Here is a 16,116-nt window from a genome sequence, read left to right on the forward strand (position 1 = left end):
TTTAAAAATTCTGTAGTCCATGCTGGAAATGAGGTGACCTGTTTCAGTGGTTGGGGACCAGAACAATGGGAAGGTGGACGGTGCTCTGCTTACTTCCCACCAAGGGCAAGCCACACAGATGGAGGGGTCCCTGGCATGGGCTGTGGTTGAGGACAGACTTTTGAAGAGGCGAGAACTACCTTCCCTGCCCAGTCACTTTCTCTGGGGGGGCCTCCAGGACCCCTTGGGCCTCTCCTGGACGGCAGTACTCTGATTTCTTTCTTTCCGGATTATATAATGTATATTTACTTGTTGAATTGTGCGTCTTACTCATCGATGCTCCGTGGCGTTAGAGTGTGTTCTGCGCATCTGTGCAGCCACCACTCTTTGATTAATATTCATCAAACTAATTATATCTTTAGACAAAATAAAATGGTTTTACCATTAATATAGTGAGATTAATATTGTATCAATAATCATGATTTAATAAATGATTATATCTGATTCATTAGATTCAGCGCTCCTTGAGGGCAGCGGCTGGCAACTTCGCGGGCACGTAGTAGGACCTCGGGAAACATCCGGATGCTCTGTCCCAGGAGGCGCATCCCACCTCAAGGCCTCCCCCAGAGCGCTGGGCGCGGCTGGGCGGGGTCCGGACTACGCTTCCCTGCGGCCCCTGCGCGCCAGGGGCGGGGAGGGGGCGGGCCCCAGGCGGGCCGGGGGTGGAGTCGGCTACAAAGCCCGGGGGCGGGCACCCGGGCACAGAGTGCCCGCAGCGCCGGCAGGAGCGCAGCTCGGCTCAGTGTGGTGCGCACTGCTGGGACGGCCCGTGAGTGGACGGGCCCAGAGGCGCCGCTGCTGCCTTGCTCGCTCCTTGTCGCCGCCCATGAGCGGATCCCCACGCGACCCGGGTCCGTAGGCCGCGGGGCATCCCCCATGCTGCTGCAGCCCGCGCCGTGCGCCCCGAGCGCGGGCTTCCCGCGGCCCCCAGCCACCCCGGGCGCCATGCACGGCTCGCAGAAGGACACCACGTTCACCAAGATCTTCGTGGGCGGCCTGCCGTACCACACCACCGACGCCTCGCTCAGGAAGTACTTCGAGGGCTTTGGGGACATCGAGGAGGCCGTGGTCATCACCGACCGCCAGACGGGCAAGTCCCGCGGCTACGGCTTCGTAAGTGGCCCAGAGGCTGGGCGCGCACCCCAGGCTGCACTTATCTTGGCCCCGGGCGCTGAGTCAACTGGCGGGCGCACGCCCAGCCACTCCGCGGCCGCCTGGGGCGCCTTCACCTAGCACTGGCACCTGCTGCCCCCTCTCGGCTCCGGGGACGACTGTTCACGGTTCAGCCCGTCCCGCGCCCCCCCCCCCCCCCCCGTCCGTCAGCTGGGTCAGTCTACTCCTGCCCCACGCTCCATTTAAAAGGGAGATCCGCTGGGTTCGCTTAGAACTTGTAAGTTTGTGGAGACCTACTGGGGTCAGACAGCTACTCTCAGGACTTCGTGAAGCAATTAGCTAGTATGGAGCAGAGGCTTCGCTTCCAGGGGCTTTGGAGACCTTAGTGCCCCTCCCCCCATATTTTCCAACAACCCCCTCTGCTGCCCTGGATAAACATCAGTTTAAGTAAAAAGCGACTTGAAACCAGTCTCTTTCCCACTACAGTGTCTCCAAACTCTCCTGTGAGGAAATTCACAGGCCCCTGCCTCTCTTGGGAGAAAAGAGGGTGACCCGTCTCCCCTGGGGATTGTTTCTGCCCTTGGAGGCAAGGCTTCCCAGCACTTGAACTTGGACGGAGGATCTGGAATCCAGGGGGCAGCTTTGTGGGAGGGCGGAGGGCTGGGGTCAGAGGGGTGGGGAAGTGAGCACCCAGGCCAGGGCGGTGCCCATGGATGCATCTGCTCTCCCAGGTGACCATGGTGGACCGGGCGGCAGCCGAGAGGGCTTGCAAAGACCCAAACCCCAACATCGACGGCCGCAAAGCCAACGTCAACCTGGCCTATCTGGGTGCCAAGCCAAGGAGCCTGCATTCGGGTAGGCGGCTGTTTCCCTTCCCTGGCTTTCCTTGCTGCTATATTCAGCATTGCTATCTGTCTAGTGGAACACCCCCACCCCCACCCACCCGAGGAACGCCAGTCGGCTGTCATGTGCTTGCAGAGCCGTCACAGGGCAGTCATTCCCCAGCTTGGGAGCTGGGCCCCTTCACCGAGCTGCGTGTGCCCGTGGCACCAGGCGCGTCACCCAGTTGTCGGCCGTCCTCACAGGCGGGAGGAAGTTGGCCTCCGGGACCTGAGGTGGGGAGGACAAGAGCCTACAGGCTGCTGTCCCCAGGTCCCTCGGGCTGCTTGGCTGGGAGCTTCGGGGTTTGTGTGGGGGTGGCCTGGGAGGGGAGAGGAAGCCCATGTTCCCTCTTGGTTAGACTGGTGCGGCTGTGCGGTGCTGCCGCCCCGGGCGAGCCCCGCCCCTAACGGGCCTCTCGTTGTAGGCTTGGCCGTCGGCGTCCAGCAGCTGCACCCCACCTTGATCCAGCGGACGTACGGGTGAGTGGGGTGGCCGGCTGGGGGTGGGGCGGGGGTGGGGACAAGCTGGGAGAACTGAGGGGAGGCAGATGGCGTTTCTGCACCCCTGGCAGAGGCCCCACAGCAGAGAGCGATGAGAAGCGTGGGCTCCGGAGCCTGCAGCCTGGGGTTCAAACCCTGGTTTCCCACTTCCTAGTGGTGTGACCTCTAGCAGCTGACACAGGTGTCTCTGCCTCTGCTTCCTCAACTGGGAAGTGGGGACAGTAACTGCACCTCCGATTTCTGTGAGCGCAGGCCTTGGGTGGCAGGTGAGCGCTCTGGAAGTGTTGCCGACATTTTTAGGGACTGGCGGGCCGGGCCCTTCTCGGGGAGCCCCTCTGACCTGCTCCAGGGTCCGACAGATGGTGGCAGCAGGTCATGCCAGCCGGGCTCCGACGGCTGTGAGAGCTAGAGCAGGTGAGCCGGGATGGGGGCCAGATGTCCCCAGCCCAGGCCGGCTGGCCTCTGGGCCTTTTGTCTGATGTGCTCTGGAGAAGCGTGTCCCACCCTCCTCCGTCCAGAAAAGGCCCCTCTTTCCTTGCCTTTTTTTTTTTTTTTTTTTTTAACATCTAATAAGGCCTGGCAGCTGCTTGGGGAAGGACAGGCAGGCTTCAGGGGCACAAAGGAGCCTGCCGTGAGCTCCGACTTCCCAGCCCGTGATTGATGTCACCGGGCGCCCCAGTGCAGGGAGCTTGTTGTTGGGCTGGGGGGTGGTTCCTTGTGGGGGGGACAGGGGGAGGACAGTCAGTTATGAAACAGGCCTCTGCTTTTAGAACATGAGTGCTTCTCAAGCTATCAGAGACCAGTCTTGGGCGCCAGGTTCGAGGCTCAGTTGGAGGAGCATCCTGGCTCGCTGGGCCGCGTGGACCAAGGGCCAGAGCAGGGATGGTGCCAGGGGTGGGGCCACGTGGACCAAGGATGGGGGCACTGACTGGGCAGGTCGGCCAGGTGACCGAGAGACTGCCCCAGGCCTGCGACTCAGGGTCGCCTGCACAGTGCAGTGGCTTTGGTGTGGATGGCTTGTGTGCGAGCCCAGCGCCAGTCTGCCTTCTGGGGGGTGGGGCAGCCTGGCGGGCGGCTGGGAGGGGGGGGGGGGGTGCTGGGTTTCCTTCTCGCCGGGGTTCTGCCTCACAGTGTCTGCAGCTGTCTTGGAAGGGGTCTGGGGACACCCCCATCCTGCCATCACCCCAGGTTCTTCCTCTCTGGGGTTCAGGCCCCACGAGGAGGGTGTTCCCAGTTTTCTTAGCCCTGCCTGTGTTCTCCAGGTCCACACCAGGTGCCCCAGGGGCAGGGCCAGCTGCACAAAGATAAGGGTGTGAGCTTCCCGCACCAGCAGCTCTTCCTATTTGAAATGTAACAATACCTCCCCCACCCGAGTCCGGTCCCTGGCAGCTGTCTTTGGGACTCAAGCAACTGGCAGTGCTTGGCCTCTGGAGCCTGCAGACCTGGGTTCAAATTCTGACCCTGTCACTTACTGGTTGGGCCCGTCCTGGCCGGTGATGTGGTGTCCTCCTCTTGAACCTCCAGTTTTACCGTTTGACACAGTGTCGGCACCGGGGCTGGGTGGCCCTGCGCCTGCCACGGCTCCTCTCCCCGCCACCACCCGCTGAGGTCGGGATTGACGCCTCTTTGCCTCATAGATGGGGAAGCGGCCAACGAAAGGTTAACAGCCAGTCTGCATGGCTGGAGGGACAGGATTCGTGCCCAGGCCGGCCGGCTCCGGAACCCACACTCTCTGCTCTCTGGGGCCTGTGGAGATGGGGACACCCCGATCACTCCTGGGGGTCCCCAGAACGTCACTCACATGAAAGTAGTTGGGGGTGGGTCACAGTTTTTATTGCTGTGAGTTCCCTGTCTCAGGTGACACTGTTTTGTAACTCAATCTGCTGGCTGGCCATTTAATACCTGGGACAGGGAAGAGGCCTCTAGCTGTTAATTGGTTGCCAAGGGGTGGAGGCGCAAACAGGGACAAGGGGTCAGAGGGACTGTCCCGCAGTTGGTCGGTGGACTGGAGCCTCTTGGAGCCGCGCCGCCCCCCTCCTTGCCTTGCTGAGGTCCAGGCCTGGGTGGGGCCCCTGGGTGCGTAGCCGCAGAGGGGTGGCCAGCCGGGCTGCCTAGGTCAGCTGTCCTCTCCAGCACCCGCCTGCCCAGCCGGAGAGTTGGGCCATCAGCGTCCCCTTTGTCTTTGTAAACAATCAGGGCTTGGGACTGTGGCCGGGCCTGACTCAGCGGTCAGGTTTGTCGGCTTCTGGGCTGGCAGTGAGGCCGAGCCTGCCAGTGGCTGAGGGCGCCATGCGACCTCAGCGTGGGAGCCAGGTGACCCTCTCCTGCCCGGCCTGTCTGTCCTGGACTTCCCGGCCCCCAGCGTGGGCCCCGACAGCTCTCAGGGACCCCCGCCCCGCGCTGGGAGAGGCCGCTGCCTGGAGTGCTGCCTGGCCGGCCGTGAAGAGTCGCCGTGGAAAGGGTCTCCGGAGAGCTTGGCACTCGGGGCCTTTTGCGTGGATTCTCCTCCCCCAGTTGTTTTTTCTTAAGCTGATGGATGTTTCCTGGACCCGACTCGGCCAACTGTGCATTTCCATCGTGTAACCACGCGGGGGGCTAATCCCTGAGGTTGGGAGTCCTTGGCAGGTGACAGGTGGCTCCAAGGGAGGAGACAGTGGCGGCCATGGACTGCCCAGCTGAGCGTCCCTTCGCTGGCTGGTGGGACAGCGAGTAGACGGCAGACGGGAGTTTGGAGAGGGCCCGTGCCCAGGCAGAGCTGGGTCCCATCCCGGAAGGGGCCTCCCGGCGTCAAGGGGCGCTTTTTCACACCTGGGCCGGGCTCTGCTCGGAGCCCGTCCTGGGTTATTTTTGAAGGGCCAGCTGCTTCTCTGGCACAACTGACCCACCCATTCTTAATGGGGGTGTGCTTGGGCTCCGCGCCCATTTACTGTGAGCCCCACTATGTGCCAGGCTTGGGGCCAGGCCCCAGGGGGCCCAAATGACAAGATGGGGTCCCAGGGCTGCTCAGCTGTCAGGTGTGCCTGTGGCTGCAGCAAAGGCCCTGGGGTCTGCCTGGGTTCGAGGCTGGGCCCAGCCCTCTGTCTGCACAACCCTCCCCATCTGGGTCGTGGGGACACCCAGTCGCAGGGCTGACCGGGTGCTATGTGCAGGGCCATCAGTCAGAGTCTGGCCCACGGGAGAACCTGGGGTTTGGCAGTGAGAGCCGCACGGCATCCCGGGACAGGGTCTGTCACTCCCGCCGCCTGTGCGGGCCTCAGTGAGGGGAACCGTGCTCGGCTCTCCCAGAGTGGGGCGGGGGCCCAAGCTGGGGGCTCCTTCACTCTGGTTCCTTCCTTGGGGGCCCAGCTCCCTGCCTCTGGCCAGTCCTTGGACACACCCCGACCCCCAGCAACAGACAGCACCGTGGGGCCCTCTCACACGGACCATGTACCCTGCAGTGTCAGGGGCCTGCCATCTCTGTGTGAACGTCCCCAGTGCCCGCACTGAGGCTCAGGTCATCCATGAACATGCCCAGGGGGCTGAGTGGGGCGCCCAGGCCACCGGGGCGGGAGAGGGGCTGGGGCGTGATAGGAAGGTGTGGAGTCCAAGGGACTGGGCAGAATCATTCATTCATTGGGTTTTTATTGAGCACCTGCTACATGCCAGGCCGTGTGCGTGGGCCACTTTGAGTAAGAAAGACACAGTCCCCCTCGCAGGGCACTTCCTTTCCAGCGGGGCCACCAGGTTGTGGTGAAGCCATCGGTATACGGAAGGGCCCGAGAGGGGGTGCCACGGGCACCCGAGCTCGCGGTTCCTCGTGGGAGTGGGACAGCCCTGCACTGCGACCGTCACAGTGAATGGAGGGTGTGTGTAAGTGACACAGTGTCACACTTACCCTCCAGGACACAGCAAAAAATGGTGAAGTCCCCCAAAGCCTGACGCCGGTTGGCAGCCATGTGCGTGTGGTTCCTGGTTTTAGTGACTCTGGGTCGTAAGACGTCATCTCTGGGGGACCTCCGCACGGTGTTTTCACAACTTCTTGGGAGTCTGTCACGGCTCTGTAATGTGCAGTAGGTAAAGCTGGGGGGTGCAGCGTGGCTCCTGAGGGGGTGGGCACCCTGAGGGCGTGGCAGGAAGTGAGGTCAGCGCCGGAGGCCGTGGGCGCTGGGAGGAGGTGGGTGCCCTCTCCCCGCTGTGGGGCGTCACGTGGCTTGTTTTTACTTTCGGGGTGTCTGGGGAGATTGGCACTTCCTGTTTGTCACTCACTGGAGTGTGGTGGGGGTGGCGGGGGGCCCGTGCACACCTGCTGTTTGTCTCTGTCTGCTGTAGCAGAAGCCCGGTCCCTCTCCAAGGGCGCGCTCTACTCCCAGCCCTGCTGGCCCTTCTCTGGCCGGAGAGCCTTGTGTGCGGGGGCCTCAGACCCAGGGTGGGACCAGACCACAGACAGATGCTGAGGCACACAGCTAAAAGCCCCCGGGGGTGTCCCCAATTTAGGTGGCAGTGGGGTGGGCCCACCCCTCCCGGCCACAGCTGGGTAAGGAGTCTGGAGGCCCCTTTTCGACTTGTGTGTCCCAACCCTTGTCCCTGTGACTTTCCTTGTCGAGTCTCAGTTTCCCCATCTGCCCAGGGGGGCCTGACAAGTGCGGGGGGTGGGGGGGGGGACATGTCGGATCACTCTCCCTCCCCCGCCCTCTCGGTGCAGGAAGGAAGCAGTGTGTTCCTCTCTTCGGTTCATTCAGCAGACACGTGCTTGCGGTGAGCCAGGCTCAGGATGCTGTGGGGACGCGAGGGAACCCGGCCCCCCTGTGCGATGGCAGGACGGTCTTCAGCAGGGCGGTTCTGGCGAGGGGACAGATGGAAAAGGGAATGATCGTGTCTCCAGCAGCCACAGGCGCTGTGCAGGGAAAGGAGTGGCCGGGCCGCAGGGCAGCAGTGGGGCCCAGGCGAGCAGTTGGATTTGACTCTGCGTGGCTTGGGGCCAAGGTGGGCCCTGAACGGAGGAGGGCCAGGTCACTGGCTTCTTTCAAGAGCCCCTCTGGCTGCTGGGCGGGCTGGGCTCACCCAGCAGCCAGGTTCAAGGTCTGTGGCTGCCCCACCGGCACTGGGGCTAGAAGGGAGGACTCTGAATGCTTTTTTAAGGAATGTCTCACAGAAGGAGGCATCTAAGAAGATTCCAGAGCTTTGGGCCTGAGCAAACGGAAGGCCCGGTTGGTCTTGCCAGTGAGGGGAGGCTGGCGTGGGGCGCACTTTCGGGGTAGGAGCAGGTTCCAGTGGACACACTGTGCCGGGCCGGGCAGGGTCCCAGGTCCCTGGGAGGGCTTCTCACCTGCTCCAGGTCTGGCCTCCCCTCCTACTCACCTGTTGTCTGGTGGCTCCAGAGAGCCCGGGGGTTCCCGTGAGGCCTCAACAGCCTGGTTTCCCAGTGGCCTGTGCAGGGCCCATTCCCAGGGGGTGGGGGGGGGGGGGCCTCCTCCACTGCCCGCAGAGCCTCGAGTCCCGCCTCCCAGCCGCTGGGTGGGCAGAAACCTCCAGAGAGTAGAACAAGTGAAACCAACCGATCTGCCTCTTTTATTTTTACTTTTGAGGACAGCTTGGCCTTCAGAAGCAGACCCCCTGGGCTGCAGCTGAACCCTTTCCACCGGGCGTTTTGCTCTGAGTGTGGGGAGGTGCGGTCAGCCGCAGCTGCTCCTGGCCCTTGTCTGCACCCCTCCCCTGCCCGGGAGCTTGTGGACCATGCTGCTCAGGGCCCCAGACAAATGCCTTCCAACGGGCCTTTGAGGACCACCCCCCCTTGGGGCTCTGCCAGGCTCTGAGGCACAATCTTCATTCGCAGAGGGGGAAACTGAGGCCAGAGAGGGCCGAGGGACTGGACAGGCTCAGCCGGGATGCGAGGAACTCGAGCTTCTCCCCTCTGGACGCCTGGTCTCCGACGGGCCGAGTTGGCCGGGGCGTCCTTTGCTGAGTGTTGTGACCCCTGAGTGTGCTGGGCCTGGGGGGAGACTCGGCCTGTCCCCGCTCAGCAGGGGTGCTGGATGGCTGCCTGCTCTGCCTGGGACCCTGGAGCTGCTCCAGGCGGCTCAGCCAAGTGCCTGTTCCTTCAGCGTGGTCCAGCCTTTTGGGCCCAGCCGGCTGCAGCACCCCATGACCCTCTGGAGCCTGCTGGGGCCACAGAGGGGTGTGGGTGGATGGAGATGGGGGAGAGTGGGGCGGAAGAATGGAGCACCTAGAGGGTAGGGCGGGCGTGGCTTCAGGGGAGGTGGCCAGGGCAGGGAGTCCCTGAGGGGCAGACCAGAGTGTGGCTAGGCCTGTGCCCTTTTCAGAGGCCTGAGGACCAGGCACGTGGACCCGGCGGCATCCTGACCGTTCCCGAGAGCAGGCAGAGTGTCAAGGAGCCTTCTGGGCACAAGCTCCCCGTTCCCTGGCGCCAGGGAGTTGGGACCTCCGCCTGTGGCGATGTGCAGGCCTGGGGGTGCGGGTTGGGGAGCACGTGGGGGCTGCCCCCGGACGGGGTGGGCTGCCGAGTGCCTGGGTGCCCTTTCTCACTGAAGAGCTCAGTGCACCTGGGTGTCCACGCCCAGGTGGGTGCTCACACGCACCCCTAGGTCCCCGCCCGGTCTTCCCAGCCCCCCTAGTGGGTGCCCGTGGCTGTGAGGGTGGCGAGAAGCCCTGGTGTTTGCCCTCCGCTTTGCCGTCTGTGGCAGAGTCTCGCCCTCTGGGTGGTGCTGGGGGACCCTCTGTGGGGTCCGTGCTGAGAATTGCAGGGTGTTAGCAGTACCCCTGGCCTGTACCCAGTGGAAGCCCGAGGCACACCGGCGTCACAGCCAGAACTGTCCCAGGCGTGGCCATGTCCCCCGAGGGCAGAGACACGCTGGCTGAGGACTGCTGCCCCACTGGGGGGTCCCGGCGCTCACAGCGAGCCCTGGGCTCGGCCTCCCTGACTCCTGTTTCACAGGCACGCGCTGCTGGACGAGGGCCCTGCCATTTTTTAAAACTTCCATTTAAAAGATTTTATATTTATCTTTAGAGAGAGGGGAAGGGAAGGAGAAAGAGAGGAAGAAAAACATCCACGTGTGGTTGCCTCTCGTGCGCCCCCTACTGAGGATCTGGCCCGAAACCCAGGCCTGTGCCCTGGCTGGGAATGGAACTGCCGACCCTTCGGTTTGCAATCTGGTGCTCGGTCCACTGAGCCCCACCATCCAGGGCCTCCCTGTTACTTTGACCCAAGTCCAGGTACACACACCTGTCTGAGGTCATCTCTGTGGACACACTGGGCTCCTCGGCAGACGCAGCATCACCAGAGGCTGCCACGTCTTGGAGAGGGGCTCTTGGTACCTGGGCTGCCTTCCCACCTGGGTGGGCCCTGAGGTGGGTCCGGGTTCACTGGCCCCAGCCCACAGCCAGCCCCTGTGGGTGGCGGATGGATGGGGGCCTGAGCCCCAGTCCCTGTCCCTCAGAAATGGGGGGATAGCAGCACCTGTTTCGTGCTGTGAAAAGCTTTGTACGTTACTTTGGGGTTTTCATACTGAGTGTTGCGGGTGGTCGAGCACCGGAGGGAAACAGGTGACTAGATGCGGACAGTATCCTCAAGGGACAGGAAACAGGTCCCCTTCCTCCCCAACTTAAACGTTGTGCACCCTCATCATGCCTGAGTGTCCACCAGCAGGGCAGAGCTCTGGTGTGGCCAGACCTTGGGCCAGGTGTGGCCAGGAACATGTCCCTGGTAAAGCCCCAGGCACCCGTGCTGGGGGGTCAGCGCACGGCCCTGGCCCAGGCAGCCGTTTCCGAGGGCCGGTGTGTGCGAGGGTCTTCGGGGGGCTCTCAACTGCGGGGCCTTGACCCCCCCAACTTCGGTCTGCAGGGATCCATGATTTTAGCAAATCCATGGTGGGCGGTGGTATCTGAGGGGGGCCTCCCCCACCCACGCCCGTGCTTGGAGAAGTTCTGGCCTCAAGCATCCACAACCTCAAGTCAAGGAGTGTTCCCAGGTTCTGGAAGCTAAGTGTGGGTGCATGCGGTGCCTGGGGGGCGGCATGGTAGGCACTGCCCTGTGACACATTTTGTCGCGTTCCTTTGCTCCTTCCCTGGGCGGTCTCTGGACCGCCGGAGCCCCTTGGCTGTCTTGGAGCGGCGGGTGCCTGAGGGCTGTTGCACTCACTCCTCCATTCGCTCATGTGAGACCCAGCCCTGTGCAGTTGCCCCCTCCTCCAGGAAGCCTCCCCTGAACACCCTGGGAGTCCCAGGTCTGGTCGTAAGTTGGTGTGTTTGTATGACCTCTGCCCCTCCTGGAATCCAGGTCCCATGAGGCCAGGGTTTGTGCAGCCTTTGGAACGCCGTGTCCTGGCCCAGAGCATGCCCTCGATAGGTGAGAAGCCTGTGTCCCAGCTTCTGAGGCCCAGGTGGTATTCGAACCCAGGCCCACCTCTGTTCAAGGCTCTTTTTCCCCTGGGGAAGGCCCTCGGAGGGACGGACAGCAGAGGCTTCTGACAGAGGAGGGAAGCAGGCATCATGGCCCCCAGCCAGGGCTTCTGACGGAAACTGTGAACGATCGATCGCCCGTGTGGGCGCAGGAACTGCCTGATGCTGGTGCGGGTGTGTTGCTGTGGCAGCCGCTGGGGTGCTCCTCCCTAGGAGGGCCAGTGGTCAGAGGGAGCTGGCGGGCCCTCCGGCACGGAGCCAGGCGTGTGCCCCAGTCTCCCACCCTCCAGGTGTTCGCCGCTCGGTCCTTGGGGCCCGCCACACCGCCCTTCACCTCATCCAGCAGGGACCCCCACCGCAGTTCGTTCCCGTGGCGGGGGAGGGCCCTTACGTGTGTGTCTGACTGTGGTGAAGTCACGCTAACCTGGAGTCTGTCATTTGAAGGCGTTAGGCTTGTTCACAAAGGTGTGCGACACAGCCAGTGTGGAATTCAGGACTCACCATCAACCCCAGACACCCCCGGGCACTGCCCTCCCCGCTGCCCTGCCCGAAGCCCCCGGGGGTCTGACCACTCCCCCGTTTGGAGTTGCCTGTCGTGGGTACTTCTCGTGGATGGGATCCTGCAGGCTGGCTGGTGTCACTCAGCACGGGGTCGAGGTTCGCCCCACAGTGTAGCGCCTGTCCATCTCTTCCGGTGGCTGCATACCAGCCTGTGGCCCAGATCCTCACTGCCAGTTTATCCTCAGCAGTGGGCGGACCCTGGGCTGTCGTGGTCCTGCTCTTTTACCCTCATAATGCCCGTGAGTGTGCTTGCCCTCCCAGGGTGTTCAGACCCACGTGGGATCCTGGAGCCCTTTTCTGTGCTTAGAAGCATAACGTCAGGCGGAGCTGCTGCCGATCCGCGGGCACATACAAATGGGTCGTGTTTCTTGCGCTCCGGCCTCACCCGACCTTAGCTCACGGATGCGTACGCATTTGTTTTTGTAGCGCAGACAGTATTACCATTTAGCATGAATATCTCCGTTTTGCATAAACAGCATCTCCGTTCTGCTGCCCAGTTCTCACTCCTGACCAGGTGGTGCTGCGAGAGGCTTGGGTTGAGTGTGGGCCTTGTCCCCTCGTCATGGGTGGTGGGGTCTGGAGGGACATCACAGTGCCCTGTGCGTGACGCTCACATTTCTCTGGTTTTCCACTGATGCCGGGGCTGCCACTGTGATGTACTGAGTGCATCTGTCTGCCCTGGAGAGGACTCTTCATGGGCACTGGGGGTGGCCTGCCCCAGGGGACAGAGCACGCGGTCTCGGTGGCCTGCTTGCTGCCCAGTCACTCTGCAGACAGCTGTCCGTTTCTGCCCCTGCTGGGGGATGAGGCCCCCAGGAACATCATCCTTTTCCTTTCAAAGCAGCTTCTCTGTGGAGCAGGCGCAGGGCAGGGATCCTAGGCTCATCTTACAGGAGCAGAAGGAAGTTGGGGTACCTGTCCTTTGTGATTTGTGCTGGTGTGAGGAAGGGGGAGGAGATGCCCATGACCACGGTGTCTACCCCATGGGGTCCCTTTGTGCCCAGTGGGCTGTGAAGCTCAGAGAGGCTGAGCCACTTACCTAGGGCAGCCCAGCGGCTGGTCGGCAGAGTGGACAGATGCTGCTGCTGCCTCCCTGCACCTCGGGTTCCCATTTGCAACATGCAGGAGTCGATCCTCGCCCTGGAGGGTGTGCGTTGGCACGTGAGCCTGCAGAGTGGGACTGGCGTGGTGGTTAAGAGGGTCTGGGAGTCTCAGCCTGAGGCTTTCTGAGGCCTCAGCATCAGCTTTACTGCCACCACAGCCAGTACTGCCACACAGTTTTACTCCGTCAGTTACCTGTTCGTCCACTGGGCATGCCCTGGGCCCCTGCTGGCGGCCAGGACCGGCTGGCAGTGAACAGAACGAACGTTCCTTGGGGAGCCAGGGCTCCAGGGGGGCAGACATGGTGAATCAGCAGGCTGCGGAGGGTGTCTTTGGGTGGGTAGCAGATGTTGGGAAGATGAGCAGGGAAGCATGGGGACAGGGAAGCCTTCGTGGGCCGGTGGCTTGGGCACTCACATGGGGACCCACACTCAAAGGGCCCGCGCTGGCTTTGACACTTGCTGTCACCTTGAGATTCTAAATCATTTTCAAACCTAGTCCCCCAGTCACATCGGCGGTCCCGCGGGGTGCAGGGCTGGGAGGGGTGCCTGGGAAGGGGTCACCGAGGAGAGAACGTTAGAGTGCAGCCAGTGCTCGCGACTGCGCAGTTGACGTGTTTAAGCCCCAGGGAAAGAGACCAGGGACAGGAACACAACAGCGCCCCCTTCTCCCTCCGGGTCCCACCCCAGAGCCAGTGTGGCGTCTGACCCTTGAACCCCCCTTTGGCTCCGCAGGTTGACCCCCCACTACATCTACCCACAAGCCATCGTCCAGCCCAGCGTGGTGATCCCGGCCACCCCCATGCCCTCGCTGTCATCACCGTACGTCGAATACACGCCGGCCAGCCCGGCCTACGCGCAGTACCCACCAGCCGCCTACGACCAGTATCCCTACGCGGCCTCGCCCGCCTCCCCCGCCAGCTTCCTGAGCTACAGCTACCCAGCCGCTGTGCCCCCGGGCCTCGCAGCCCCCGCGGCCGCCGCCTTCGTGCAGTACCAGCCTCCGCAGCTGCAACCCGACAGGATGCAGTGAGGCTGCCGCCCCGACTGCGACCTGCCGCCCACGTGCCTGCCAGGCAAGCGGCCTGCTGAGCTTGGGCTGCATACCGGCACCTGTGCTTCTGGGGACCCCAGGACCCCTGCCTGCACCCCGGATGGCCCAGAGGCCGCTTCCCTCTAAACCCAGGACCCGCCCTGCGTCAGAGAGGGCTTTTAGAGAAAGAAGGAGCAAGAGTTTCAGAAGATGCAAGCCAGACCCGCCAGCACACACCGCCCGCCATCTCCCTACACCTGCCCTCCCTCCTCGCGTTCCGGGGCAGAGGGGCCCCGCCTGCCCCCAGCACCCAGCAAGGCCGCCCCCACCCCCTGCAGACCCCGGCCGCCCTGTGGGCTCTGCAGAGACTCTGTCCTACTCAAAGATGCCTTACTCCAGGGAAACCTGAATGAGTGACGTGATTGACTGTTGTCACTCCATCCGCACAAGCTGTGAACGCGGGAGAATGCGTGTGAACACTGCGTGGTGGGATTCTCACTTCCAGCAATGGCACAGGGTGGCTCCTATGAGCCCCCCAGGCTCCTCGGGGCAGCAGGGCCCCCAGCCATGGCCGCGTCCCTGGCCTTCGAAGCACTGAGACCTTTTTTCTTATTGTGGTCATTTTGCTACTAAGACGATGCAGAATTTCAGTTTATTTTTTCAGTGGAGGCTCCTGCCACGAGAAACCAGAGCCTGTTTTTGACTTTGAGATGCTTGCTCACTTCTGTCCGTGGCTCCGCCCAAGGAGACAGGGACAGTATTTCTGTCGGAAAAGGTCTCGGTCACTCGAGCGCCAGGAGCCCCTTGGAGGGTGGATCTCTCCAGACCAGAGTCGTCCTCAGCGACAGTAAGTTGTCTCAGAAGCTTGTTCCCACCCTTGCAAGCCCTGCAGGGGACAGAGAGAGTGGAGCCCTAGGTAATGCTGGCTGAAGAGCCGGATACAACGTCCCCACCCTCTCCTGGTGTCCCCAGCTGTACACCAGCCTGAGCTGAGACCAGCCTGACATGTCCTGCCTGCCATGGGGGCTTGGTGGGGTGGGGAGGCGAGAACTCCAGCACGCAGTGCTGGGGCTCCTGGGGGGCCCTGCCCTGCCTTGCAGGAGGTGGGGGGGTGAGTGAGGGGGCAGCCTGGCAGAGGTGGCTTGGCGGGAGAGGGCAGAATGTTGGGGGGCGCTGGGGGTATTCCTTCAGACCTACCTCAGGGAAGCGGGAGGCCCCGGGGCTGGCTGACGCAGGCAGGCACTTTGCAGCACGCCTGGGAGAGTCGAGGCCCCGGAAATACAGGTAGCTAATATTATAATAATATTTTTATTAGAATGTTCGGATTATAAAAATAAAACTTGTTTTCTTTAAAGAAAAAGTTGGCCTATAGTTTTTTCTCTTGACGTGGGGGCCCTCGATCCCTCCCTGCCAAAGTCATCCTGAACAGGTCCCACCACACCTTGTGATGGAATGGAACACCCTGACCCCCAGGTGCTTCCCCACTCAGCAGTCCACACAGAGCCCCAAGGGAAAGCCGACTGGCTTAGAGCAGGCCTGGGGGTGGGGACCAGTGTTGTAATTGGCAGCTCCAGCAGCTCCTCATGGAATAGCATGGGCAGCTCCCCAAGAGAAAGGAGAGGGGCCAAGTATGGGCTGCTGCCAGGAGGCAGGTTGCCATGCAGCTTCCCTAGGGGTGCTGGCAGCGAGTGGGGTGCAGGTCACAGATTTAGGAAGGAGGCCTTGGTCTGGGGCTGAGGGGCCCCAGCCTGGAAATGGACCTGGCATCTTCTGAACTCGGCTGGCGCCCTGACTCAGCACTGGGGGAATCACGCGGGCTTCAGAGAAGAGGTGTTAGGGCTGGAGGACATATTAATTCACTACTCCTATTTGTCAACTGCTTATTCGGTCGTTCTGAGAAATGTGTGCAGGCTCACATGCCGAGCACCGGGGTGAGTCAGAGGCAGGCAGCGTGGTGGGGGGGAAGCAGCAGACATGCAAATGGGGTGATCGCGGACACCGACCACACTGTGAAGGAGCCGTCCAGGGTGGTGAAGAATGACTGGGTTCTCAGCAGAGGGGACAGCAAGTGCAAAGGCCCTGGGGTGGGTACCTGGACCCAGGGGGCCAGGGTGGCTGGAGAAGGAACCGCATGGGGAAAGAGGGAGGAGGTGGGCCCCAGGGAGAGGCTGGTGGTATGGCAGAGACCCCTGGGGAAGTGTGAGCGTTGCCTGGCCTGGGAGGAGTAGCGTGTGCACAGATGCCGCCCCTGGCAGACCCAGGCGGCGTGACTGGTTCTGCTGGTGGGAAGTCCCCTGAACCTGGGGGAGGGGAGGGGGCCGCAGCTGGGACGAGCACAGAAGATAGCTGGGCAGTGCAGGACCAGGAGCTCCTGGTGGTCCAGGGGGATGGAGTGGGAGCCCCCGGTGAGGAGGTCAGCCTGAGCAAGGCTCAGAGGTCCTGGTGTGACCTCCTTGGGGCCAGTCACTCTTCAGGCCCCAGGCTGGGGCCCATC

General features: G+C 62.6%; 1 protein-coding gene across 2 annotated transcripts in view; it reads left to right on the forward strand.

Moving 5' to 3' along the window:
- Nucleotides 1-732: 732 nt before the first annotated feature.
- The window catches only part of RBM38 (RNA binding motif protein 38), a 64,874-nt gene continuing 49,490 nt past the window's right edge, over nt 733-16,116 (forward strand). The window contains exons 1-4 of one of the 2 annotated variants that reach the window (XM_037133654.2): nt 733-1,152; nt 1,884-2,007; nt 2,459-2,513; nt 13,325-14,729. In XM_037133654.2, the coding sequence (XP_036989549.1) occupies nt 916-1,152; nt 1,884-2,007; nt 2,459-2,513; nt 13,325-13,622 (714 nt within the window). In that variant the 5' untranslated portion in view covers nt 733-915 and the 3' untranslated portion in view covers nt 13,623-14,729. Of the gene's footprint in view, nt 1,153-1,883; nt 2,008-2,458; nt 2,514-13,324; nt 14,730-16,116 lie in introns of those variants that run through there. The other variant, XM_053671202.1, reaches the window with a different exon arrangement.

Source organism: Artibeus jamaicensis, unplaced genomic scaffold, assembly GCF_021234435.1.
Source record: "Artibeus jamaicensis isolate MK-2021 breed Jamaican fruit bat unplaced genomic scaffold, CSHL_Jam_final contig_685, whole genome shotgun sequence".
In the NCBI taxonomy this organism is placed as follows: domain Eukaryota; kingdom Metazoa; phylum Chordata; class Mammalia; order Chiroptera; family Phyllostomidae; genus Artibeus; species Artibeus jamaicensis.